The sequence below is a fragment of the Aotus nancymaae genome, unplaced genomic scaffold (genome assembly GCF_030222135.1).
Source record: "Aotus nancymaae isolate 86718 unplaced genomic scaffold, 86718_ANA_hifiasm-v0.15.2.pri h1tg000008l, whole genome shotgun sequence".
Taxonomy (NCBI): domain Eukaryota; kingdom Metazoa; phylum Chordata; class Mammalia; order Primates; family Aotidae; genus Aotus; species Aotus nancymaae.
The window spans coordinates 18,183,625-18,210,674 of record NW_026988419.1 but is presented as its reverse complement, the minus strand read 5'-3'; the positions used below and the strand labels follow the sequence as shown (position 1 = coordinate 18,210,674).

At 39.2% G+C, this 27,050-nt stretch overlaps 1 protein-coding gene across 20 annotated transcripts in view; it reads right to left on the bottom strand.

The window, feature by feature from the left end:
* The window catches only part of FN1 (fibronectin 1), a 75,500-nt gene extending 49,175 nt beyond the window's left edge, over positions 1-26,325 (bottom strand). For all 20 annotated transcript variants that reach the window (XM_012445849.3, XM_012445852.3, XM_064373015.1 and 17 more), the window contains exons 1-15: positions 25,908-26,325; positions 24,918-25,046; positions 23,555-23,692; positions 22,093-22,224; positions 20,978-21,115; positions 18,158-18,316; positions 15,734-15,925; positions 14,784-14,963; positions 14,000-14,176; positions 12,801-12,953; positions 11,396-11,524; positions 10,224-10,367; positions 5,813-5,934; positions 908-1,088; positions 556-732 (exon numbers count right to left, since the gene is read on the bottom strand). In XM_012445849.3, coding sequence (XP_012301272.2) covers positions 556-732; positions 908-1,088; positions 5,813-5,934; positions 10,224-10,367; positions 11,396-11,524; positions 12,801-12,953; positions 14,000-14,176; positions 14,784-14,963; positions 15,734-15,925; positions 18,158-18,316; positions 20,978-21,115; positions 22,093-22,224; positions 23,555-23,692; positions 24,918-25,046; positions 25,908-26,058 — 2,302 coding nt within the window. In that variant the 5' untranslated portion in view covers positions 26,059-26,325. The remainder of the gene's footprint in view (positions 1-555; positions 733-907; positions 1,089-5,812; positions 5,935-10,223; positions 10,368-11,395; positions 11,525-12,800; positions 12,954-13,999; positions 14,177-14,783; positions 14,964-15,733; positions 15,926-18,157; positions 18,317-20,977; positions 21,116-22,092; positions 22,225-23,554; positions 23,693-24,917; positions 25,047-25,907) is intronic.
* Positions 26,326-27,050: the final 725 nt, after the last annotated feature.

The window sequence follows — 27,050 nt, the reverse complement described above, 5'->3', positions numbered from 1 at the left end:
TAATGCCAAATTTTAAAAAATAGCTCTCTGCATTAAGAAGTCAGGGTAGTGATTATTGGCAGAAGACAATGGGGTGAGAGTTGAGAGATTATTTTTCTTGATCTGGGCACTGGTCTCATGGTATGTTCACTTTATAAAAATTCACTGAACTCAGTGCTTATAATTGGCGCACACTTCAATGTGCCAATATAGTTTTTTAAAGGCCCCTCACCATAAAAATTTGAAAAGTATCAGCGACGATACTGCATTAATATTGTCAGCTGCAGTGCTGGTACTTACTTCCACTAAGAAAACAGTTTTTGCTGTAGGAATCTGTGTCTAGGTAGGCGCATGATGCAGCTAGCATCAGGGACCAGGACATGTGAGAGTGGCTTGGGGAAAACCCGGTCGCTTCCTAGAGTTAGTTCCTTCCTTCCTCATGCCACAGGGTGATTTTTTCAGTCTCAGCTGTCAACTAGCTCCAAACCACAGATACCACCTGCCTAGAGGCCCCCTCCCAGGGAAAGTTTTCCAGCAGTTGCCCCAAATCTGTCTTGAGTGACACATTGAGCTTACCCAGGTACTGTGGCTCATCTCCCTCCTCACTCAGCTCATATTCCACCCGGAATCCCGACACGGTGTCAGAAGCTGAGACCCAGGAGACCACAAAGCTGCTGGCTGTGATTTCAGTCACAGATTCAGAAGTGGCAACAACGGGAGAAAAGGGAGTCGTCTCTCCTGTCACGGTGTTGCCTAGAGAGACACAGAAAGGGGAAAGTCAGCCTTTAGCCATCTAGAAAGTTTACCGTCCTCGCTACGAACATCATTCAAAAAAATGTTGGTGCCACTCTTGGAAGAATATGAATTGAGAAGAGCCCAGCTCTGGGAAACTTGGGCATAGGAGGCATGAGGATGGCCAGGTACGTACTGGTCACAGGTGAGCTCGTGCTAGTGGTGGTGAAGTCAAAGCGAGTCACTTCTTGGTGGCCGTACTGCTGGATGCTGATGAGCTGGCCCTCATATACCACACCAGGCTTCAGGCCTTTGATGGTATAGGAGTTTAAGTGGCCTGGTATGGTAGCTTCCTTCCAACGGCCTGCAGAATTTTTCTGAAAAACACACACAAGTGTTTACAAGGATGAACATTTGAAGATAAAGTTCAGTAATCTTCAAAGAAGAATGAGGGACTTAGGCAGCTCCACTCTAGAGGAAAATCATGGAAAATAATGGAAAACTGTATTCCCAACAGTTATATAGGTAGATATAATGCTAACTATTGTGAACATCAACAAACTACTGCAGGTTACCTACGGATAGCCATGCTCTGTTTTGTTGCCTACATTCTCCCATCTAGTCTCCATACCCTTCTGATGGTGAGGCAGTGGCATTGTTGCTCCTGTTTTATGGATGGAGAAACAGAGTGATATGTGATATTCCCCAGGGTGATATAGTTGCAGACAATGGGCACCTTTGATATAAGTTAATTATCTTATATCAGTAACATAATATGATGAACCTAAGCTTTGCCTCTCCCGTGTATTTTTTATTCCTACAACAAACAGATATATTCCTCTCTGAAGTACGGAATTGCCAATGCCATATATTCTATCTTTTAACTCAGTGGGAAACATTTCAAGTTTCTTGTAACCGAAAAAACATTCAAAGGCAGAATGCTACTTTGTGACTCAGTTCCTGGGGCCATCACATACCAGGTTCAACAAGTCTGGTTTTCTGACTCATTCTTGGATATGAGCTAGCCCATCAGAAGTGGTTAGCCAATTTTGGACAAGACTGCAGAAAAAATGGAATTTCGGTTTATTTAGTCTTTTGCTTCCAGTTTATATTACACATCCTGTTCAAATTCATTAATATGCCATGGGTCACAAACTCAGTGCAGTAAAATGTGTATGAAAGAAACACCCTTCAGACAAGATGAGACTTTCAAGTGTAAATATTCTAAACTAATATAAGTCAAAATATATTTTTTATGCCCAGTGATTTTTAAAAATCACCCAGTCAACCAGTTCCTCAATAATTCAAATACTCAAATGCCCATTTATATTTTTGGAATTTCACTCTTTACAGTGAAATTTTAACTCAAATACACTTTGGAAAAATTTTTAAATCAGTCATTGCAATTAGCTCAAATTTATTTAGAAATTATTTTTCAACATGAGCTTGTTGGGTTAGTTAGTAGAAGAAAATAACAGAAAATAAAGTCTCAGGTGGCATCCATTAAAAAAAAAAACCTCAATTTTTATAATTGTTAAAAATCTCAAAAAATCCATCACTGCTGCTCTTTGAAGACTTTCCAATTCAACGTACATCTTTCTTTCTTTTTTTTGTTTTTTAAGACGGGGTTTCACCATGTTGGTCAGGCTGGTCTTGAACTCCCGACCTCAGGTGATCCTCCCACCTTGGCCTCCAAAGTGCTTGGATTACAGGCGTGAGCCACCATGCCCGGCCTCAACATACATTTTATATGTACTTTAAAGTGTCTCCCACTGCAGTGGTCTCACCTAATACTTTGGATATACTTAAGTTTAAAGGAAGTAAAATTAGTGATATAATAAAAAGATGAGAGACTAGGAGGTCTTGGATCACTGATGCTGCTGACTTAGATCACTGGATATCAAGTTCTGCAATTGGCCAGATTATGGAGATTACAAAGGAGGGTGAAAGAAGAAAAAGGATGACTTTTTTTGGATGAGTTCACATCCTTTGCAGGGACATGGATGAAGCTGGAAACCATCATTCTCAGCAAAATGACACAAGAACAGAAAACCTAACATCACACGTTCTCACTCATAAGTGGGTGTTGAACAATGAGAACAGATGGCCACAGGAAGGGGAACATCACACACTGGGACCTGTCAGGGGTGGGGGGCTAGGGGAGGGATAGCAGGGGTGGGGGTACTGGGGAGGGCTAACATTGGGAGAAATACCTAATGTAGATGACGGGGGGATGGATGCAGCAAACCACCATGGCACGTGTATACTTATGTAACAATCCTGCACGTTCTGCAGCTATACCCCAGAACTTAAAGTATAAAAAAAAAAAAGAATGACTTTTTCTCATTCACCATTTGTTAAGCAGTGTGCCAGATACTAAACCATTCTAGACTCTAGGGAGATTACATTGAGCCAATGAGAAAGACATGATTCCCCTCTCTAAGAGAATCTGTTTTTATTCTTCTGATCTTGTCTCCAATAGACAACATGCTTACACCTCTGTTTTTTTCGTTTGTCCACAATAGATCATATTTATAGACTCTTTAACGTGAAAGTTGAGGGTTTTTTTATATATTTATTTATGTTGAGACCGAGTCTTGCTCTGTCTCCCAGGCTGGCATGGTTGTGGTGCCATCTTGGCTCAGTGCAACCTCTGCCTCTCAAGCTCAAGCGATCCTCCAGCCTCAGTCTCCCAAATAGCTAGGACTACAGGTGCATGCCACCATGCCTGGCTAATTCATATATTTTTTGTAGAGCCAGGGCATGAGCATGTTGCTCAGGCTAGTTTCGAACTCCTGGCTCAGGTAATCCACTGGCCTCAGCCTCCTAAAGTGCTCGGATTATAGGTGTGAGCCACTGTGCCCAGACAAAGTTGAGGATTTAGCTCAATGATATTACCCCTTTCCTCCCAGAATCTTGGACATACCCAGTATTTGACATTTGTATTGTTATCTTTGTTCTTCTTGTGTTTATATTTATAATTTAAAGTATTATACTAAGTATTTTTTTTTTAAACTTCATCAGCTTTTGGTACTATCTCTCTTGATTCTCCACTTTGAAAGATAAAGCTGTTACCTCCTCTCTTCTCCACCTTCCATATCCACCATTTTTCAAGTAAATGTTTACTTTTTATTTTATGTTAAAGTTGCAACCAAGTTTCCATGACTAATCTATAAATGGATCGCATCATGCATTATAAGTATATTATTTTTAATGAGTCTAACAGCATGATTGTTAGGTGGATCAAAGTTTCCAGAATCCAGGTTCAATGGAATTTTTCCTCTCTTTGTTTTTGTACGTTAATATTGATGCAATTTAGTTTGCTTCGTATAGGAATTATTACCTTATTATACATTTGGGGTTTTTGTTGTTGTTGTTGTTGTTTTGATTTTTGTTTTTTTGTTTAAGGCAGACTCTCACTCTGTTGCCTAGGCTAGAGTGCAATGGCATGATCTCAGCTCACTGCAACCTCCGCCTCCTGGGTTCAAGCGATTCTCCTGCCTCAGCTCCCAAGTAGCTGGGATTACAGGCGTGCACCCATGCCTGGCTAATTTTTGTATTTTTAGTAGAAACGGGGTTTTGCCATGTTGGCCAGGCTGGTCTCGAACTCCAGACCTCAGGTGATCTGCCCACCTTGGCCTCCCAAAGTTCTGGGAGTACAGGCGTAAGCCACTGAGCCCGGCCACATTTGGGTTTATTACACATTCCTCCACCTGATTCTCACGTTGTTATTTTAACTGCAATATTTAACCCTGTGATTAATTTTCTCCAAGCCTGCTTTTTCTATAAAGTCCCTCTTTTTTGTTGGAGACTTCAATCCCTGATTTCTCAACCCTATCCCCATCTTGCTGTTCCATCTGTATTGACTGCCCTCTAAGCCAGCTATGCAGTTCTTGTGTTGCAAAGTTTTCCACCACTGTCAGGGGTCTGATTTGGAAGCACTGTTTGCTGGACCTCATAACTTCCTTCTTATTCCACCCTTGTTTTTCTGGAGTATATCCACAAATACCCTTAAAGAAAAGGATGTATGGAAAATAAACTGCCTAAAATCTGTCTGAAAATGTTATTTTGCCCCCACATTTTGATTGACAACCTGGCTGAGTACAGAAGTTGTTAAAAGTTTCTTTTTATCCTTGAAACTCTAACACATCAAAGATGTGTCTAGACATGGTTCTTTGCACAATTTTTCTGGGCACTCAGGTGGCCCTTTTAAATCTGAAAAATTCTGTCCTTCGGCTTTAGAAATTTAGAAAAAGAATCATTTTAACAGCTTAAATTTTTCCTAAAGAGTTTAAATTTAACTGCCTGGGTTGGTCAAATTTTGTTTGTTTTTAATTGTGGAATTCAATAGCTGTGATTTAAAATGGACATTTTTTTTCTCCTGTGTTTAAAACAGTGTTTCTCAAATTATGAGTTATGAACTTTGGAGTTAAACAGGGCAGGCTTGAGAGAGGAAGAGAAACTAAAGCTAAATAGACTGATATTATCCTTATTTGGTTTCTTCAATTTCTAGTCACTTCTCATTAGCAGATCACAGGGCTATACCTTAAATAAACCAATTGTCATCCTTCATCTAAACCTCCCTCCCATCATCTCTTTTCCTTCTATCTAAATAAATTCAGTGGGTCAAAAGTAAAGTTCTAAAAATGATCACTTAAAAAGTGAATCAAAAAAGAAATATATTGTCTATTTTTCTTCAAATTATAAAAACGATGTCGGTAATTTTCCTTTGATGAGGTTGCAAGACATTTAAAAACCTGAGATTCTCTTCTCACATTGGGCAAGTACAATTTTAAGCATTATCATTTCTAAGTCCTTGCAAAAAAGATTTCTCTAACATAAAAAGATAAATTCTTCCAAATACCAACCCCTGCCCCCGAAGAAAAACAAAACCCAAACCCAAACCCAAAACCAAAAACCCTTCAATCTACATGTCAATTTAATTGATCACATATTGTTTGGTCACTATGCAAATATAATAAATGCTAATAAATAGATAACAGACTTGTTGGCTCAAAAGCTGGGGAAATAAAAAAGAAACCGTCAGAATCTGATAAGGTCAGGAGACTCAGTATCCAAGGTTTCTGGGTAGGATACTCACAGGTTTCCACCTGAGAATGTACTGGGAAATGTGAGATGGTTGTGGTGCATTCCACTGGATCGGGTGAGAGTTGGGCTGACTCGGAGTCTCAGTGATAACTACTTGGACAGGACCACTTGAGCCTGAAAATGAAAACGTTTAACGTTTGATTATCTTGGATATTCACTCGCTTCGGCTTAAAACTTTGTGTACATGGATGGTCATCATTACAAACAGCTTTGCTTAGCCGTAAATGTGAGTCTAATAAAATTATCTGGGATTAGTCTTTTAAATATTTACATTGAAAATCAAGGGAGCAAATCCACTTTTCGCTGATAATTATTATCTTTCACATGAGAAATGCACATCATAGTTGTTTATAGCAAATAAAATACATTTGTAAAAAAAAAACTTTGCTTGCTTTTGTTTTCTCTATTATCAAAGTAAGAATTATGAGAATTGTGAAATGACCCTACAAAAATAATGTAATACAGAACATAAACTTCATTTACTGATTGTATTGAGCCTCTTTTAAAGCAAATTCTAATTTTTGAAGGTTTTTATCAAGAATGAACCTACTACCTAAGAAGGAAGCAACATTTCAAAGGCCATATGAGATGATGTAAAACAAACACATTTCTAAATCAGGGTAAAATCTTAGACAAATAGGCAAAGGTAATAATTAAAGACCTAGTTTTATTTCTCATCAGTCTAAGCAAGCTATCAGTTTGGAAAAAACATCGAGTTTTATTTTTATTTAAGAAGTGTACTCTCAAATCACACCATTGATCCATCAAATTATTAAGTGATTAAATTTTTTTTTCCAAAATCAGTTGTCAACGAAAATGACTTTATGAAGTATATACTAAATTCAGTATTCCTACATATTGATGTATATCAGTGTTATCAACAAAATTTGAAGTATGGTTTTGGTTCTCTTGTTTAAAAAAAAAGGAAAATAACGGAAGTAGCATCAATTTCTAAATAGTGTTAACTCCATTTACGATAATAATGAAATAGCTAGAAAATGTATGCTTGCAGAATAGAAAACTGTCTTTTCTTAAAACACTATCTTTATGATGTCAGTCAATGTTCAAATTATTAGAAATAAAAATTGTGTCTTATAATAACCTTTTCAAGAATTTCTACCTGACACTCTGTCAAACAGAGCAAAATTCTGCATGTTTAATAAAGCACCTCACCAGATTATTAACAGATTTCAGTTTTCTGAAGCTTCTAGGTAAAAAATACATTGATTTTCAAATTTTATTATCTAAGCTGTTAAATTCTCTTTGAAAACAAAGCTTCCTGAGCAGAAAAAAATATATAACTTGGATATTCATATAGATACAGAAATCCTAGAACAATATACTCACTTCCACACCAGTAACAGTTCAAAGGTGGCTGAAGATTAGCAAATACTTTGAATCTTAATTTCATTTAATGCACATATTTCCAAGCCACATGAATACCAAAATTCAGGCATAAAATTATCAGTTTTTCATTTTAAAGTTGTATGTATTTTACAGAACACACAGGATGTTTGTTTTGATCAATTGGCAGAAGTCAATTCCAAGCCCCTCTTTGAACTACTGCTTTTGTTTATGAAGATCCGTACAAATGAAAACACATTTTTAAAGACAACTATTTAAGAAAAATTTTGGAGATGTGACTATTTACTTCCATGTAAATCAGGAAAGCTAGGAATATCATGTCCTTAAATTATTTATAATAATTGGCATAAGGTTTTTTAAATATTGAATATTTAAATATTTAAAGAAATCCTACTACAATTTCCCATAAAGAGACACCTGATAGACATTTTATTTAGTTTTGTCAATCATGATTTTGACGGGGGATAATCTTATGATGGTTAAATGCCTATTAAGTTTTAGAAAGACAACATAATTGGCCTTTACTATTCATCTCTAAGCCTAATCATATTTCTACATCCACATGGACACAAGGAGGAGGATAAAAACGGGCAGGGAAAGGAAAATAAAAGGCTCCTGCAATGGTTTTTACCCCAGCCAAAGTGGAACAAAATTACAGAGGCCCCTTTGCTTTCATATGACTTCAAGCACTGGTCTGAAATTCTACGTTTTAAAATTTAGCCTTGTGTCGTAGCCCACCTTTAAAGGAAATGGACTGAACAGCAATGAAATTTACCACGTTTTTGTTCAGGAAGTAAAGAGGCTGAGACAGTTATTTCTTAGGTTAATTAAATTCCTATTAATCACTGTACTCCAGCTTATACTTTGTATAATTACTCTAGCTTATACTATATATGCCTTGAAGACCAAAAAGTTAAAAATTATGACATCATTTATGGTATTTAGATTTAAATTTTTGACAATCCTTTTGCTACTTGTAGTTGGTATAACTTTTTAAGTTAATTTAATTGGCATATACTAGCTATTGCCATTGTGCAATCTTCACTCCCTCTCTTATCCAATATAAATAAACTAACAAGAAAATAATTGAGATGATACCAGGAAAAAGTATCCTACACTTTTAAAATTAGTTTAGAATAAAGTCAAAATGAGTAATTTCCAATAGTAGTGACCTTGCAGAAGTTAAACATTTATAATTTTTTGACTCAGTCCTTTTTTTCTCTATTTAATTTGCTGAGATCTGTGATTTTCTAGTTGCTTATTGACAAACCAAATGCCTCTTATCTTGTGTTAGTTTGAACAACTCTACCAAGTTCTCTGTAGAAGGAACAAACAGAGCAGGGCTCAGAGATAGTCTATTGGTAATCCATTGTTCCTTTATTCTCACCACACTCTTAAAGCCCTAGATGCCAGGCACGAACCACTGAGCAAACCAGACATACAGATAAGCACCAAAGAGCATATCCGAGGTCAAATGCGAATCTCTTCCCTCCTAAATCTCCTCTATGCTCAATGGGCTTTTGCTGTTCTCCTTTTTAAAGACTAGGAGTAAGGTCAACATGTAAAATTCCAATACTGAAGGATTTATTCTTTTCCAGATTTTATCTCTTAACATGTCCACGTAATTGCTTCCAGCAAGCAGCTATGTGGACAGTCTTATTTTAAGAGAGACAAAGATCTTTCTCAATCTTTCAGGAGGAAATCATTTTCAGCAAATTACCACACCAATAACAATCATAAACATAGAAACCACAGAGGATTGCTTTAGAAGTTTCTACCATTTAAGCATCATTTGCATCATGTAAACAAACAAACCAAACATATACTTACAGTACTTCCTCAATCAGATTTAAATATATGTTAAGTTACAAAAAATTAAGTGATTCTTACATCCAAATCCTCCAAGAAATACAATTTAGGAGGTTGGTCAATTTGTGCTATAAGCCTTCAAAAGCAAAGTCACCTTCCCCAGCACTGATAGTGTCTGAGGGTTGGGAAAAGCAAAATCTTCCAAGTTCCTAGAAAAGGTGCATCTGGGTGTTTAGTATTTAGGATGGAACTTTAAGGGTAATCAGTTACAATCTGCCCATATTACAGGTGAGGAAATGGAGGAGTGAGGCTTGGCTAACATTACCTTTGGCCAAGTTGTTCCCATAGCTTGTTCTCTATCACAGAGAATCTCTTATCACAGAGTTAATTTAATCTTCATTTCTGTTGCATGCAGATTCTGACACCCTGAAACTCTCTCTTTTTGTTTCTGAATGTAGGCCATATTTTAAGTCGAACATTAGTGAAGAATTTGGGAGACTTTGCACTTCAGCAGTTGCTCAAATAACTGATGCCTTTTAATTAGCCTTTCATGTTTTATTAACACGTTTAATTATAATCACTCAGTGAATATTTAAATGCAATTTTCCCCCCAAATGAATTAATCACACCTACAGGTAGGTATGATGTCTTTGTGACCTGGAAAAATCCAGCAATAAACATTTCAGAGTGTTTGAACTGTGTGGGCAGAGAGTTGACCAAGTTACTCAACTTTTGGCCCAACATACGGTGTTCCTGGTTGCAATTGATCAAACAAATGAAAAGTTTGACACAAAGGGAGCTTAGACGACAGGTTGAATGAACATGTAGCCTATGTTCCATTTCGTGCCATCTCTCTACGCAGGTTTTCTGTAAAGAATCATAATTTAAAAGCCCAATATACTCCCAGCATAGCTTACTTGGTGGTTTTGATTTCCATGTATGGATATAAGATGAAATTAGCCAGACTGTCTTAACCTAATGGAATATTTTACAGTGTTAAGAAGTAAAATTATAGACAAGAACATTTTCATAGCCTTTTCTACCTTTCACTTGATAGAGGAAGACAGAAAAATTATTTTAATCAAAAATTCGATTGATTATTAGATAATAATGGGAGAAAAGGGTGAGAAAGAGGGGAGACCCCAACTTAGGAATGAGAACATTAACAGTTACTACCCTGTTGTTATAACCATTGGCAGTTCTCAGCTTACAGTAAGAGAGCTACTTACTTGCATAAGTCTGTAAAGGTTGGCAATGCCACTCCCCAATGCCACGGCCATAGCAGTAGCACTGGTATCTGACACCATGCACATACTTCTCCCATGAATCTCCAATTTGATAAAATGTCCCAGTCTCTGAATCCTGGCATTGGTCTAAAATACATGCAAGGAAAAAATGAATAGCCTTGAAGACTTACAGCTGTGAGTTTAATTTCAGGGTGCTAGAGCATACATTTAGTTTGAATAGAAATTTGCAACTGTCCTTACAAATATATGCAGTTAAAAAAATATTTTGTTCCCATTCTTTACCTTATAGGACAATTTATAGTTTTAAAAGAGTACCTATTAGGAGGAATATTTAGTTTTCTAAAGGGTAATATTTCTAAATAAACATGTAAAAATTTAGATTTCAGTGTATATTGATAATCTATATATTAATTTTAAATATTAGATATTTTTACCCATATTAATGTAACTGGCTTAACATTTGGATAGCAAGGAAAAAATCTGCAATAATTTCATTTTCTTCTGCAAATTTTAAAGAAAATAATTTGACATTTAAATGAATGAACTAGACTTTAACTGTGAGTATTTGCTGAGCAACTTCTAAGAAAACCTCTTAGGCTTCTCTCTCAGCTCTGGCAATCTCATATCAAACAACTGATGCTATCAGTTTGTCTTCTTGGTGAGCAACTGGTCTCTTTTGATAAAGAAATAGTAATGGATTATCTTAAACTTTGTAGTGCTGGTAACACAGCTCTTTTAAGGCTCAACTTCACTATTTGCTTAGTTCTATTTTGAAGGGCAGCCAAAAAAAACTTAAGAGTATTTTGGAGGGTGATATTTACTGGCATAACCCTTTGCTCATGCTGTTGCGCAGCTGGTAGGAAAACAATACTTTTCATAGTATGGACTATCTTTATGATACTCAACCAAAGAATAAATTCCAAAGAATTAAAATAAGTCTAAATTTATCACCAAATTCAGCAAAAAACAGATGACTACCAATATCGAGATATTTGGGTCCAGGATTAAAGAGAAGACTTTGCAAAGCGCTTTGCAAGCAACTGATCAAAGTCTGGAGCCAACTTTAGTCACATGATGTCACATAGCTGTTCTCATCTGAAACTTGCTAACCATTCCCCTTGTGCAAACTCATCTAGGGAAATGGGGCTACTCACCAACGGGATCACACTTCCATCTGCCCCGACCCTGGCCGAAGCACGTGCAGTTCAGCATGTGCCCTTCTTCATGACGCTTGTGGAATGTGTCATTCACATTGTAAGTGATGTCATCAACAATGCACTGATCTGTTTAGGAAACAGATGGGTGAGTGAGAAAATTTTTAAAGTTCCACTGATGAAAGAAAAAGTTATGCTTCTCAAAGCATACAGCTACTTCCACTTAATTATCAACAACTTCCACTAAAATAATTTTCCTACAAGCATAGAATAAGCTTTTTTTCAGTTTGGTCAGTAATAAAATTTTTGCCAAAAATTTTTTTTTCTCCCAAAAACTTGTAACTGTAGCAGAGGTTACAGTATGCTCAAGTAAAGAATGTGGTAAAATATACCCTCCTGTGAAAAGCCAGTATTTGAACAAATATATGTCTTACTTTCTGAAAATTTCTTGCTTAGTTGATAATTTCTTTTAAATATCTGCTTGTTAGGATAAATAAGAAGATTAAACATATTTATCTAACACCCAGCATGATGTGGTGGTCTGGTCTCTGGAATAAGGGAAGGGGAGGAGATATTTAGATTTGGTAAATAAAATGTCAATGGTATTCATCACACTAAAATAAATTAGGCCAACTCTGTTGCTCACACTTTGAGAGATCCTGGATCCTGAGAAAATTACTTTTCCCTCTTTGGATCTCAGCTTCTTGATGTATAGAGTGAGGTCTATATGTGTTATTAAGGTCTCTTTCAGCTCTGCAACACCACATGTAATTAATACCCCTGGATGGTGTTACCCACCAGACACCACAAAAGGAAAACAAATTCAGGCCAGTATCTACACACTAGCCACATACACCATTAGTAGCTCAGAGTTCTCCCTACATATTGCTTTTCAAATCAAAGAATGGAAAACTAAAACAGCTTAAATAAGTCAATACTTCCTCATATTATCTCGCTGGATGCAAAGAAGAAAAACTAATCTGAACAAGAGAAGTCAGTCCCCTATGTATTTGTCTCCTCAAACTTGGATCTGCAAGGATCTGATTTTAGAATAGCAAGGTATTCATGTCTTTGCAGAAATTATCCTGTCTTTTCTAGACATGAATCCAGTGGCATAGCCTAAAGCTGAATGGATCAAATGTTTTGTTTTTACCTTTGAAGTCATCTTTTTGGCTCAGCCTAAGTCCTTACATCCTAGGAGTGTTTCAGAACGTTAGCACTGCTGTGCCAGCTTGTCTTAGCAGGCTGCCTGAAAGGCTTATCTTACCAAGCACAGTAGACTAATGAATGAAGTGGCATTGCATATTTCTTCCCCTGCTTTTGGCAAAGTACAAGTTTTCATTAAAAAGTCTCCCTCTCTGTACCCTTTGCCACCTCAAATGCTTTCATTAATGAGCCAGCATACCTCGAAGCTGCGAGTAGGCAATGCACGTCCATTCCCCACGACCATTCCCAACACACGTGCACCTCATCATGTGACCCATGTCATGCTGCTTATCCCACTGATCTCCGATGCGGTACATGACCCCTTCGTTGGTTGTGCAGATTTCTTCGTGGGCTGTTTGGAAATGGATGAGAAATGCACTTGATAAAGGATCACAAGGTCTAAACAGGTATGTGTGCAATAGGATGGGTTCAGTTTGGTCATCCTAAGAATTCTCACTTGGGAAGAAGCCTTGTGTACGTCAATGAAATCTAAGTGCTGTTAGGTGAAGGGGTAGAATTTTTGAGCCCTGGAGGAAGAAATGTGAAGTATGTCATAGAAAATAGTTATAGGAAGGGTTAGGGAATGTTAAACTAAGACAATATCTACACATTCACACAAAGGGTTCATGCTGTGCTAGAAGCCTGGACTTGGCTACTGCTTCATACTTTTCCCAGTTCCATTTTATTCTGGATCAAATAAAAACAATGTGTTTGGATACAGAATTTTAAGCAAAAGTGGGTTTTTTCTTCTAAACTCAACATTTTCTTCTGTTGAAATGAGAGAAGTCAAAGTGTAAGCAGTTTCCTTGTCTCACAGTCACACCTGACAGTGTCAACTGCACAGGCTCTTGGTTCTATAACTGGAAAATCAAAGGTAATCTACAGGATTCTCAAAATTTGAAAACAACTAAAGTATATTGGTTTCCATTTGCTCCCCATTTATACAAACTGGAGACCTTTAAAAAAAAAAGAGAGAGATTCCCTACCTGTTAGAAAACATTGAGTTTTAGTCACTTTGGTACTTATATTGTAGCTCTGTGACTAAAGCAGTCATATATATATATAAAAAATGTTGTAAGCTACTCAGTTGTGTACTCTTTACAAACACAAACCTGTGCAAATTCATATTTCCAGACTTACGAGTAAGTAGTTATATTTTAGACATTAAATCATGTCAATGAGGTTTAAAAATTATATAATTATCTAAGTATTCTTCCCAATCCTTAGTATATGATACAACATCACACACACACACACACACACACACACTTTACATGAAGTTTCTGTTGTCTCAAAATGTCTTAATGAATGAAGTAGAAGTAAACTGGACACTAGTCTTTGGTCTCTACTCCCTAAATGGTTGTCAAAAACAGCGACCCTCAGAGGCTTCATCCTTACCAGCCATGGGGCAGAATCCAAACTTCTGGTCGGCGTCATAGTTCTGTGTGGTTCCACACCACTTCATGTTGTCTCTTCTGCCCTCAGAAGTGCAATCAGTGTAATTGTGGTTGTTGTACAGGAAGGGGAAGTGGCATAAGGCACCATTGGAATTTCCTCCTCGAGTCTGAACCAAAACTGCCAGGAACAATACACAAAAAGGAAGGAAGAGATTACCACTGAGCTTTCCAATGGACACAGAATTACTGGTCTAAGAGAGCCAGGTTTCTGCAGCTAATTCACAGAGTCTATCTCAGAATAAACTACGTCTGATAACATAGTTCTAAGCTTCTTAGTGTATTTACCTTCACTTTCAAAACAGATTTAAATCCCATTCTCACCATCATTTCCCCAGCACCCCCCGCAAAAGATTAAATGATAGCTTTGAATAAAACTTTGTTTTAATCAGAAAAAAAGCTAAGGCACGAAAACATTCATCCTGTGTATTCCTCAGCCCTGTGGGATCACCTACTGATTCCAAAATACAAGTGTCTTTAATCACATCATAATCCCAATGTGTTAAATCAATGAACTGGAAGACTATTCCCTTGGTCATTTCCAACAGCACTGGGGACGATGGAAGAATCCTCAGCTATTATGAGCTCTGTATCTCCTGAGTCCAAACTGAACAAAAGCAATCCTTCTTGGGCAGCCTCAAAATAAATGGCAAGAATGCTGGCAAATAAAAACAGGGCAGGAAAGGTAAGTTTTTCTCACTGCTGTGGTTCCCCCTCGGGACACTCACCAGTATGGTCTGTGCAGAAAGAATATCTCTGGTCCTGTTCATAATTCGAAGTGGTGCTGCACCAAAGATGTCCATCCTGTCGCCCTTCTGTGGTACAGGAGTAGAACGTCCTGCCGTTGTAGGTGAATGGTAAGACACACGGCTCCCCATTCGAGTTGCCACCATAAGTCTGGGTTACAGCTACAATCATAATCAAAAGAGTGTTAGTAAACAGAGCTGCTTTATCTCTCACCAGGAGCTGCTTATTTATGGCTTCAATGAGCTGCTGAGCTTGTGCCCTCAAAGGAAGAAGCGGTGAGTATAGATGATCATCTTGTTAATTTCAGTCAAAATGCATTACTCAGGAATCCACGTCTACTGTGGATAGAACAACACCTGAGTTATTCTGCTGATGTCCTTCATTACCACTTCTGCTGCCATGCCTCGGTTTCTCTACTTATAAAGCTATACTTATATAGGTCAATTAAGGATGCTGCTTAAGGATGTTGGGATAATATGTATGATTATATCTTTGCCATCAAAATTAATATATGAGGCTATTCTGGGGGGAGAATTCTGTACCAATTGTTCTTGCCATAGTTACTACCACGTTTGTAGCCCAGAATACATACATTAGGTTATTGGAAGATGTTTACATCACAAAGCTGCTGAAATTTCAGATTTAGAATATTAAATATGGATAATTATTCAGAAAATAGCTCTCTTGTGACACTTTAGACAAATAAAGATAATACAATCTTTACCCATGATACTCATGACCAGAAAGAAAATACATAAATTAAAAAGACTGGAAGAAAATATTTCAAATGCCAACCTGATTATTATCACAGGGTGGTAAGATTACAAGCTTCTCTTGTTTGTTTTATTGTTTCACATTGAATGAATGTGTTGTCCTTCAAAAACTAAATAATAAAGTCATCGGTCCCATTCTTTGAAAAAGTAATGCATACCTGTCTCTTGGCAGCTGACTCCATTGCCCAGGCATGTGCAAAGCATTTGCTTATTTCCTTGTGTCTTCAGCCACTGCATCCCCACGGAGTAGATTACACCACTGTCTGTGACACAGTGGCCATAGGGGGCCGGCTGGGGGTGAGGCTGCGGTTGGTAAATGGCTGCATGAAGATCAGTGAAGGGGCCAGATCCTAATGGCATGAGAAGGGAAGGTCACAAAACTGGGCAAGAGAAGACAATTCACTACTTTTTGCAGTCAGGATCTTCAGGATCTCACTGAGATCGCTCTGAAATCCATGTTGTTACTGGTCTGGGACTGGAAAGAGATGTCCCTTATTTGGCAGAAGCTTTTGCGTTTAGCCTAGGAAATAATCCACAAGTGTCTATCAAATCGTCTCCATCCTCCGGCTCAGCTGGGGCTACGGGAATTACATTTCTTTTTGTTTGTTTTTTGTTTTTTGCTTTTTTCTGCCCACTCTGTTGCCCAGGCTGGAGTGCAGTGGCACCATCTCAGCTCACTGCAACCTCCACATCCTGGGTTCAAGCAATTCCCCTGACTCAGCCTCCCAAGTAGCTGGAATTACAGGCACATGCCACCACGCCCAGCTGATTTTTTTGTATTTTTAGTAGAGGCAGGGTTTCACCATGTTGGCCGGGCTGGTCTCAAACTCCCGACCTCAGGTAATCTGCCCACCTTGGCCTCCCAAAGTGCTGGGATTACAGGCATAAGCCACAACACCTGGCCAGGATTAGATTTCCAAATCACAGACATCATGTCACCACTCCAAACAACAGCTACCTTCAACACATTCTCATTCTTCTGTGTCACTGAGCTCATTACAGGGTGCCTTAGGCAGCTATCCTGGATTCTCTGGGGGTCACCTCCACCTTCCACACTTTATTTCTCCTCAGGATTATTTGTGATTCTGTTGTGTTTTTTCTAAAACCAATCTATCCTCTTAAGACAGCTTTCCTTTCAGAATAACACAAATGGATGTGTCAATCTTTTCTTTCATCTTTTAGACATCTGTTCTCTTGAGGGCCAGTGCCCACAACAGAACAGAATCAGGGCTGATAGTAGACCAAAGGTACACTGAATTCAGTGCCTCCGTAAGTGCCACTGAACATTAGAAACCAAAGATGTTTCACAGACAAAGGATCGGATCCCAAGGTCAAATGTACTGGGGCGACATGGTGCCCATCCCCTGCGCTCCACCATGGAGCGTCATGCTGTAGAGGAACACAGAGATTCTGCAGAGTAGGCTCCATTTTGTTTAACCCATTGCTTCTCAAACCTTTTTCAACAATGGGATCTTTTCAGTACTGGCAATATTCATAAAAATAGCTAACATTTGTAGAATGTTTATTCCCACTTGATTCCCACCTACTCTTTTAATCTATTTTGGTAGATTGACATTTATAATGTTTTTGGTCAGTAGCAGTTTTATTGACGATAATCAAATACTTCAAATATATTATCAAGTCTAATCTTATTCACCTTAACAAGTGCTCAAAGCAAGACAGACACTCATCAAAAGAAGAAAAATTACAACAATTAATGTTTTTAACTAAAGGATGGCTGAGACGCTATGTAACAATGTTGGCACATCATATAGTAAAAAGTTGATCAAAACATATTAAAAATAATAAGAGAGGCATACATATCCTTGTTGGCCATATTTCTCTCTTCAGATTTTATGAAACATTTATGATGCAAAAATCTTTTCCTCATACCAGAAATGATTAAAACTTGTTTTTTAAAAAGAATGCTTACATAACATGTCTTTCATGCCCATCTCTATGTCCTGTCTGAATTTCTGAAATTTTGATCGCCAATACATGAAGAAAAGCGTTGTGCGTTACTTTATAGAATGTAACAAAGTTTGCTGGAGCATGGAAACAACATTTAAAGAATGGTTTCCACTAAAACAAGAGCTCAATGTCAGGACAGGGAAGTATATTTCAATCTTTATTTAAAAAAAAAAAAGCAAATGCACTTTTTTTGTCCTTTCCTAGCGAGTAGTCATATAATTAATTATAACTCTCATTTCCCTTTCAATGAACTTTGGATATTCAAAATATGTGTGTGTGTCTGTGTGTGTGCATGTCTGTCTGTGTGATCTATTTATGGTAGGTTTTACGATGCTAACATTCTTTAAATCTCGGCTTTATCTTTTGGAGCTACATCTGGCTTTTTTTCCCCCCTAAGATTTATCTGCCTGCCATTTTCACTTTTTTTCTCAGAAATTTAAAACCTGACATTAAAAAAAGTTTTAACAACCCATAATGTGTAAATGATCTTAGGTTATTAGCTGAAATGCTGCAAATTATTTCAAATGGCATGTCAAAGGAAAGACGGATTTGGAGAAATATTTCTTGACCGGCTTCCCATTTCCCACCCCTGCTGGCCCTGTGCCTCTCACCCCTCGATGTGGTCTGCAGAGAGGTGTGCCTCTCACACTTCCACTCTCCTCGGCCGTTGCCTGTACAGATGCACTGGAGCAGGATTCCTCGATTATCCTTCTTGCTCCAGGTGTCTCCAATTCTATAGGATGCCCTCGTGTCCTGATCATTGCATCTATCTGTGTCACAAAGGAAGCATATAAATACAGACATCAGGTCGAGAGAGGCAAGTCATCAATTCAAACTTAAAAAAGGAATGCTAGCTATGCCTGGTAATATAAAAATAGCTATTTTTGGCAATACGCTCATATTCGGCTCTGGTGCTGCAAAGTATTACACTTCTGAAAGATGAAATTACATTTGTTACAGTGGAAAGGGAGCTGAATGGTTTAGTCTAGTTTCATCTCTCTGTCAAACTACATTTTCATCCTGTTATTTATTTATTTATTGTTTTCACACTGTTCGTTTGACTAGCTTCATTGTCTGGCATTCTATTCCATCTTTTTCCTTCTCAGGTTCTCCCAGGGTTTCTCTTAGTCATCACTATGGCCTGCCTTTCAATAGAGAACTGGCTTTAGAAAACTAAAAACAGGCTGGGCGTGGTGGCTCATGCCTGTAATCCTAGTACTTTGGGAAGCCAAAAGGGGTGGACACCTGAGGTCAGGAGTTCGAGACCAGCCTGACCAATATGGTGAAACCCCATCTCTATTAAAAATACAAAAAAAAAAAAAAAAAAACTGCTGTGTGTGGTGGCGGGCACCTGTAATCCCAGCTACTCGGGAAGCAGAGGCAGGAGAATCACTTGAACCCAGAAGGTGGAGGTTGCAATGAGCCAAGATCACACCACTCACTGCACTCCAGCCTGGGTGACAGGGTGAGACTGTCTCAAAAACAAAACAAAACAACAAAAACTGGCCGGGTACAGTGGCTCATGCCTATAATCCCAGCACTTTGGGAGACCGAGGCAGGTGGATCATGAGGTCAAGAGATAGAGACCATCCTGGTCAACATGGTGAAACCCCGTCTCTACTAAAAATACAAAAATTAGCTGGGCATGGTGGCGCATGCCTGTAATCCCAGCTACTCAAGCAGCTGAGACAGGAGAATTGCTTGAACCCAGGAGGCAGAGGCTGTGGTGAGCCGAGATCGCATCATTGCACTCTAGCCTGGATAACAAGAGCGAAACTCTGTCTCAAAAAAAAAAAAAAACTAAAGATAATGGGAAGGCAAGCAGGTCACAAAGGGTCTTCACCCATTGCTACAAACAAGCTATAAAAAGATGGCAATATCTCTTTCTTCATTTGTTATATAAAAAATTCAGTGGATTAATTTCTTCGACTAAAATGTTCTTTTCTCTCCCCCCATACCCAAACACCTACAATATTTAAAAATCACTAGCAAAATAGCCTCAAATTAGTCAGTGCCAGCCCTCCAGTGGAAGAGTAGGATCAATGTAAAATGATAATTTGTAACTAAATAACCATTAGTCTATGTGTCCATTTATCTGGCAAATAGATTATTTAAGTTATAATCCAAATTTTCTCTGTGCTACGATGTGAGTATAGAGTATCTGAGTTCTTTGTGGTCAGATATTGTTGCAACTACTGGGTTAGGGAAAAAAGCAATTAACAGTTGACATACGTTCAAATAAAACATACACCCACATCCATCTACCACAAGAATAGAAGTTTGTGTGAAGGTATAATTACTGATTAGAGCTTTTCCCCAAATCTCCCCTAAAAGTATTAACATCCCCTGAACCTCCATAGTACTACTTTCAGTATTTCTATTAAAACTTTTAATATTGTGTTTTGCGATGATAAATATGTATAAAACTTTCTCATCTCCCTGACCCCCTGCTCTTTGAAGGCTGGGCTAATGTTTAATTCGTATCTACACCCCTCTAATACCTTGAACAAAGTTAAGTGTCTATAAAATTTTCTGGAATAAATGACTTTTCTTTGAGAAACTTTTCCCAACTTGCTATTCAAAAAGTTCTAAATAATAGATAAGGATTGAATCAGACATCTAATTTCTCTTAAGCTAAAATATTGCCACAAAGATCTTGGAAATCTGATGATCACAATAACATTTTAAGTGCAAAATAACTAATAAACCAGCAAGTTTCGGTCAGAAACATTACCACTTTTCATGAGAGGCCTATTTTTTGGTTAGCAAATAATTTGAATTTGGAGATGACTATGTTAAGATAGTTAAATGTTTTAAGGTAAATAAATAAAATAGGTTCAAATTATTTGGCTTTGTTTTTAAACTTATGTATAACACAAGTAGTTAATGGCTGTTTTACTTCAATGAACTCTATAGTTGCTATTAGTTTAAAATTTCAAAACAAGGAGCCTTGAAACTCGAAGGCAATAATTAAGACCTCAAGATAATCTTAGAAGGAGTAGTAAAGATGCCAGAGGCCAGCTTCTTTATATCAAGAATAAAATGTGTTAGGTCAGAGACACTATCCTTAACTCCAGAGTAGATAAATCATTTTAACCTATGGGATCAATACTTTTAAATTTTATCAGTTTAGCCTATGAATGTGCTTTATTTAAATTTCAAACATAGAAGGAAGACTAAACCTTTTGTTCAACTCTACGTCAGTGGCAATGAGGTGAGATTGAACCTTACCGAAATACTTTTTTTCTATGTATGCAGTCTTCCCTGAAGATGCAGAATCAGTTGGTTATGACAGTTTTCTTAACATCCAGAAGTTACTAAAGTATGTTGGTATACTGGATGTGTTCTAAGTGACATAGTATTACCCTTCTCTCCAGGAATCCAGAAAACAATACCTGGCTTAATCTCTAACATAAATACGTAAAACATACTTCTGGAGGTGCAAGTGATGCGTCCGCTGCCTTCTCCCAGGCAAGTACAATCCACCATCATCCAGCCTTGGTAGGGCTTCTCCCAAGTTTCTCCGACCACATAGGAAGTCCCAGCAGCATGATCAAAACATTTCTCAGCTGTAGGGAAATTTGGAAGAAAAACAGGAAAAAAGGTTATTTTGAATTGTGCAAGCTCCCTGTAATTTAAAGTGTAGTGTGTAAGCAAAAATTCAGCCACATTTTTTTTTAAGTGGCACTCTGTTCAGAAAGAATGACACACCCAGCATCTAAGCACACAATATGTAGCCAAGGCAAAAGAAAGCTCTAGCTGAGTTGGCAGGCAGAAATTCCATCCTCCTAATAAGTACATGGACTACATATTTTCAGCGAGCCCCAAACTTCCCACCAGCATTTCCAGTAGCAAGGATCTAGGTATGTATCTAGTCTGTGGGAGATTACATATGCAAAATTCCAATGCTAATTATAAATGGCCAATTACAAATTTTGAGTGGCCTACATAAAATGACCAAAAAAGCTATTTAAAAAATGTTGGAAAGCAAAAACAACACAAGACAAAAGCCTCTAAATTAGAAGATAAGTAAACAGATTAAAATTTATAGCCAGAAACTTTTGGGCTTGTACTTACAGAGTTCAACTCAGGATTGAGACCAAAGGAAGCTCAACAATTTTTAATTTGAAAATAAATTACCAGAGTGTGACAAGCACACACTATTTCATATTTCAGTCCAGGACATTCCATATAGAAATGTGTTTAAAGTGTCATTTTTTCTCTTTCAAATAAATTATATCTTGATCAAGGAAGAATCTAAGATCAGCTATTAGATAAAAGGAATGACTTCATTCTAAAGATTTCAAGTCTAACTTACACTTTTGAAGCAAAGTTAAGACTTCTACGTGTGGTCAGTACTTTTTGATCTGATTCCTGTAAGAAGACTATGGATTGTATAATTATTTAGTATTTCAAATAAAATTCCCATTTCTTTATTGGTTCTCATTGGAATTCAGGTCTATGATCTTTATAGATATGATTCTGGTCCAACCCCACATTAGAACTAAGCATCCCCAGCTCTTGCTCAGCCCTAAGACTCACACACCTATGGGCTTGCAGGTCCATTCTCCTTTTCCATTGCCAAGACACACACACTCTAACATGTAACCACCAGTCTCATGTGGTCTCCTCCAGGTGTCACCAATCTTGTAGGACTGACCCCCTTCATGGCAGCGGTCTGTTGAAGATACAAAGCAAATGTTAGGAGATATATATATATATATATTTTTTTTTTTTTTTGGTCTCATGTTCCACTCACAGTAGGTCCTTAGGTTGGCCAAAGTAGAAACACAGACAACAGTTTTCCCATCAGAGACAGGGGGAACATTAACAGGTCTGGTCACTTGGAGTCAATTCAATTAAGCGTCTGGCTTAGAACACAATGGAAAACCACAGAGAAATCTGGATAGCAAAGAAGTCATAAATCCTGGTTTCCCAGAGAGATCACAGGAAATTGGGTCCTAAGCAGAAAAGAAAGGCTGGGAGGCTTGGTCTTCACTCATACACAGCAGGCTAAGACTAAGACTAATTCAGTGAAAAGGCCACATCAGGCATAGCATTCCAGCTTTTGGGAGCATGGAGAGCCTGTATTTCACCTTAGGATAGGAATGTCATTTTGGTGGAAAGCAAACGGACATATACATATAAAGTGTGGAAATCCTGGTAGTTTTCTAAGTTGTTAAGCCCAATGGCACATTCAAAGGCTGAACTAGATTGTAAACACTATGGACCCTTGCCTCTTGGGATTTGCCCATAAACTTGGATAAACCCTAAATGAAGTATGGGGAGAGTAGATTGCGCCTATTCACACAGGACTTGCTCTTTTGAATAGAAGCCTTTAAGGTGACTTATATTTAAAGAATGGATTTAAAAACTTAAATACCATGTTAATAGAATATATTGGTAACCCAGTTAATCATACTGGAAAAAGTGCCTTAGCTAAACTTGATGAGAATCAGCCTGGTTTCCAAAGTTCCTTAGCAAACACTATTGGGTTAATAATTTTGTATTATCCCTAGGAATAGTGACATCTGCTTCCTGGGTATAACCTACTGGTCACCAAGGAACCAGACTGTTTCTGTGAGGTGCAAGAGTTCTCTGCATTGCAAACAAGAAGAGCAGACAACACATGGCTGGTGAACACCTTTCCAGTCACTGCAGAAAAGCTTCACCATTTGTCTGGCTTGAAGATGTCCAGGTGGTTTTAAACGGGCAACTCGCCTAAGCATGTCTTACTGAAATGGAGCCCAAGAGGTCTCTTGGTTCTACTATGTACACAAACACACACACTCATACATGCACACACATAAAACACAGATTCCATCTGTGCTCATATCCATCTTTAAGAATCACAGGAACCAGGTGGGTGACCACTTGGCGATCACCCGGTCGCCAAGGATAAATCTCATTAGGAATAGCCAGTCATGGATAACAGAAAATGACAGTGACGGTAACAGAAATTCATATTTATGATATTTTGGCGTCATTGTAAAGAATGTCTTCCTTACTTGCAATAGTGCAGCTTATTCTCCCTCGCCCAGCCCCGATGCAGGTACAGTCCCAGATCATGGAGTCTTTAGGACGCTCATAAGTGTCACCCACTCGGTAAGTGTTCCCAGTGTACTTGTCAAAGCAAGTCTCTTCGGCTGAGGGGAGAAGGAAAGTCCATGTGAGCCTCACTTAGGTACAAGGTTTTCTAGTTCACTAATCCCCTCCAATGGAAAACTCACTTTTCTATTCTACAAGTAGCATGGTACAACCACAAGGATAAAATGATATAAACCGATTTTTCACTCTAGGCTCTAATAAGGTCATGTTTTTTTTTTTTTTTTACCTTGACAAATTCTCAAATTTTCTGTAAATTATTCATATTGTAAAGAAATTTCAGGCCCTTTGGAAAAGGCCATATCAAGTACTAACTTATGACAGAGCTAGATTTGTGAACGGTTTCAGATTCCAATCTCTGACTCAGGAAGTCAAACAAAGGTTCACATAGAAAGCAAACAATTGGTTGGGCGTGGTGGCTCATGCCTGTAATCCCAGCACTTTGGGAGGCCCAAGCGGGTGGATCATCTGAGGTCAGGAGTTTGAGACCAGCCTGACCAATATGGTAAAACCCTGTCTCTACTAAAAATACAAAAATTAGCCAGGCGTGGTGATGTGTGCCTGTAATCCCTGCTACTTGGGAGGGTGAGACAGGAGAATTGCTTGAAGTCGGGAGGCGGAGGTTGCAGTGAGCTGAGATCACACCACTGCACTCTAGCCTGGGCGACACGGCGAGACTCTGTCTCAAAAAAAAAAAAAAATTTGAAGATTCCCACCTCCTACCAGGTATTGACATTTGTTAATCCTACCATTTCCATTTTCCCTTCATAAGTGCTTCTCTGACAGAGTCGCTATAATTTACAAGAAAGGTATCAATGTCATACAGGAATGAGAACTTTGTAGTGGCTGGTGGTGGTGTGTTAACTGCAGCTGACAAATCATTTTACAATACAGCGCCCAAAGTGTTTTCTGGCTCATAAACTTACAGTTAAAGATTTGAGACTGCTTTCTAATAAATTAAAATTTTATAAGCTTTTTTTTTGTGGGAGGACACACAAAATCTTTCATTTTCTCATCAAAAAGTTTGGGAGAGTAAAGCAAAAAGAAGACTCTAGGAACTAATCTGGGAAAGATTTGTTTCTTTGTTTTAAAGGTAAAACCATGTGAAAAGCAAAGATAAGCAGTTTTTAAATATTTATTAAGATGAAATGAGAGGTAATTCTATTAGAAAAAAAGGTGTATGTAGTTTTACTTACTAATGCAAAGTTTAACAATGACCACTTCATCTATTAAAAGATACTAACTATGGGGCTTGTGGTCACTTACCTTCAGGTTTACTCTCGCAGTTAAAACCTCGGCTTCCTCCATAACAAGTACAAACCAAGGCATTGCCCAGGTAGGTCCGCTCCCACTGTTGGTTTATCTGATAGTGTTTCCCATTGTCATAACAACCAGCTGCAAATAATTGAAGGAAAAAGTTATTACACTTCCATCCCTCCTTTTCCCCAAATTATGGAATTTTCTTCATGTGAATATTTAGGTATATATTTTTTTTCCTTTTAACTTTGCTAAAGGTTATATACAATGATGTCATTTCCATCTGGCCAGTGGTCTACATTAAAAAAAAAAATGTGATTTCAATTGTCTGCCTTCCAATTGCCTTCAATTGGAAGGCAGACAATTGAAATCACATTTTTAAAGCATTCAAGGAACTTCAATATTCTTTTGGAGTAATAGTCAAAAAGGACAACTTTAATCAGGTTTCTCAAAGCAAAGGGAGGGTGTGTCTTTGAAAAACTGAAAGAATTCCAACCTCTCAGTGAAGTACCCTGAGCGTTCCTAAAGAGCTCAGAACCAATTACATCTCTTCCAAGTTAGTTAGAAACAAGATAGCTATTTCATTACCCCCTTTTCACTCTCATTGTGAAAATATTTGACCCATTATTTAACAGCAAATAAAATAAGTAGTAGTAAGGACCACAGTCATCCCATCCGGAAAATTTGTAGGCACGCATTATTTTTCTCTTTAAAGGCAAGTTTTGGTTAATTCCTAGAAAGACAATCTGAACGTGCTGAATTTATCAGAACACGGGAAGATCGCAGAGTCCCCGTCCTCCAATGCAGGATCTTATCATCCCAGGCCCTCAGAACCAGCCTGCTCAAAACTACATCCTTTTGTGTGCACAGCTGGCTTCTCTCAGCAAAGCGCGCACACTCTCGCGCACACGCGCGCGCACAAAACTTCAGCCCCAACTTTGGTCGGCTTCAGAGTCCCAGCCCTGAGGCAGCCTGTTTCAGCCTGCGGTCGGTACTCACGCTTGCTTTGACTGACAGCCACCGGGGACGGGGGCTGAACGATCTGCTGAGCCTGCCTCTGGCTCCTCGAGGCTCCCGTGGAGGGCACCGCTGTCCCCAGGCACAGGGCGGTCAGCAGCAGCCGCAGCCCGGGCCCCGGACCCCTGAGCATGTTGAGACGGTGGGGAAGAGACGCCCTCACCCGGAGGCAAGTGGCCACCAAGTCTGGGTCCCTTCGCAACCTGCGGGAAAAATCCCTTCCAATGCCTCCCGAGGGGTGGACGCCTCCAAGAAGGTGGGGGCCAGAGGGTGAGGAAGGGGACGGGTGGAGGGACCGAGGGGATGGAGAGGACCAGAGAAGTTGTGGTTGCAGGTCCCCTCTCCCCTCTCGCGCTTGGGGTTCCCTCTCCTCCCCCGGTGCAGCACAGCCGGCGCGGGCGGCCGAGCCCTGGGAGCCCGGGCTTATATTGGACGGTCCCCTCCCGCCCCGCCGGAGGCCCGGGGCGCGGGGAGGAGAGACCCGCCGGGCTCCCCCCGCCCCGCCCGCCGCAGCCGCCGACCGCGCGCCGATTGGCCCGGGCTCCGGGTGACGTCACGGGTGCCTGTGGGTTCGCAGCGAACAAAAGAGATGCTGATGGCCCGCCAAGACTGGGGCAAGACAACTTTTTTTTCGGTTTCCTTTGCGGTCGTCAAACTTTTTAGGGGATGGGGGGAAGGGATGGGAAGCGGCTAAGAGGAAAGGGAGTGGCTGGACTTGGGTGAAGCGAAGGGGTTGCAGGGCGCTCCCCCTTCCCTTTTCTTTTTTATTGGGGGTGGTGGTGGTGTTTGAGGACATTGCGTCACCTCTGGCGGGGGGGAAGAAATCTCTGCTTACAGGAGTTTATTTTGTGGGGAAGAAAACCCGTAAAATATCCACCACCTTGCAGCTGTAAGAATCCAGACTTTGCAGGCCCGGGGCGGGGCTGCCTGTCTCCCCACCCTGCTCCCTTTCTTGGGAGTAAAGGGCACTGACTGGGGACTCCCTTATTTTGTCTTCATAGCTCCGTGTTCGGACTTCGCCCCTTCCCAGCGCTTTGCCCGTCTGGCTCTGAGAAAGCGCCCGCGGGCGGACGGGGAGCGAAGGGGAACAGGGACTTTTAATGAGCTTCTGCTAAGCACCGGGAG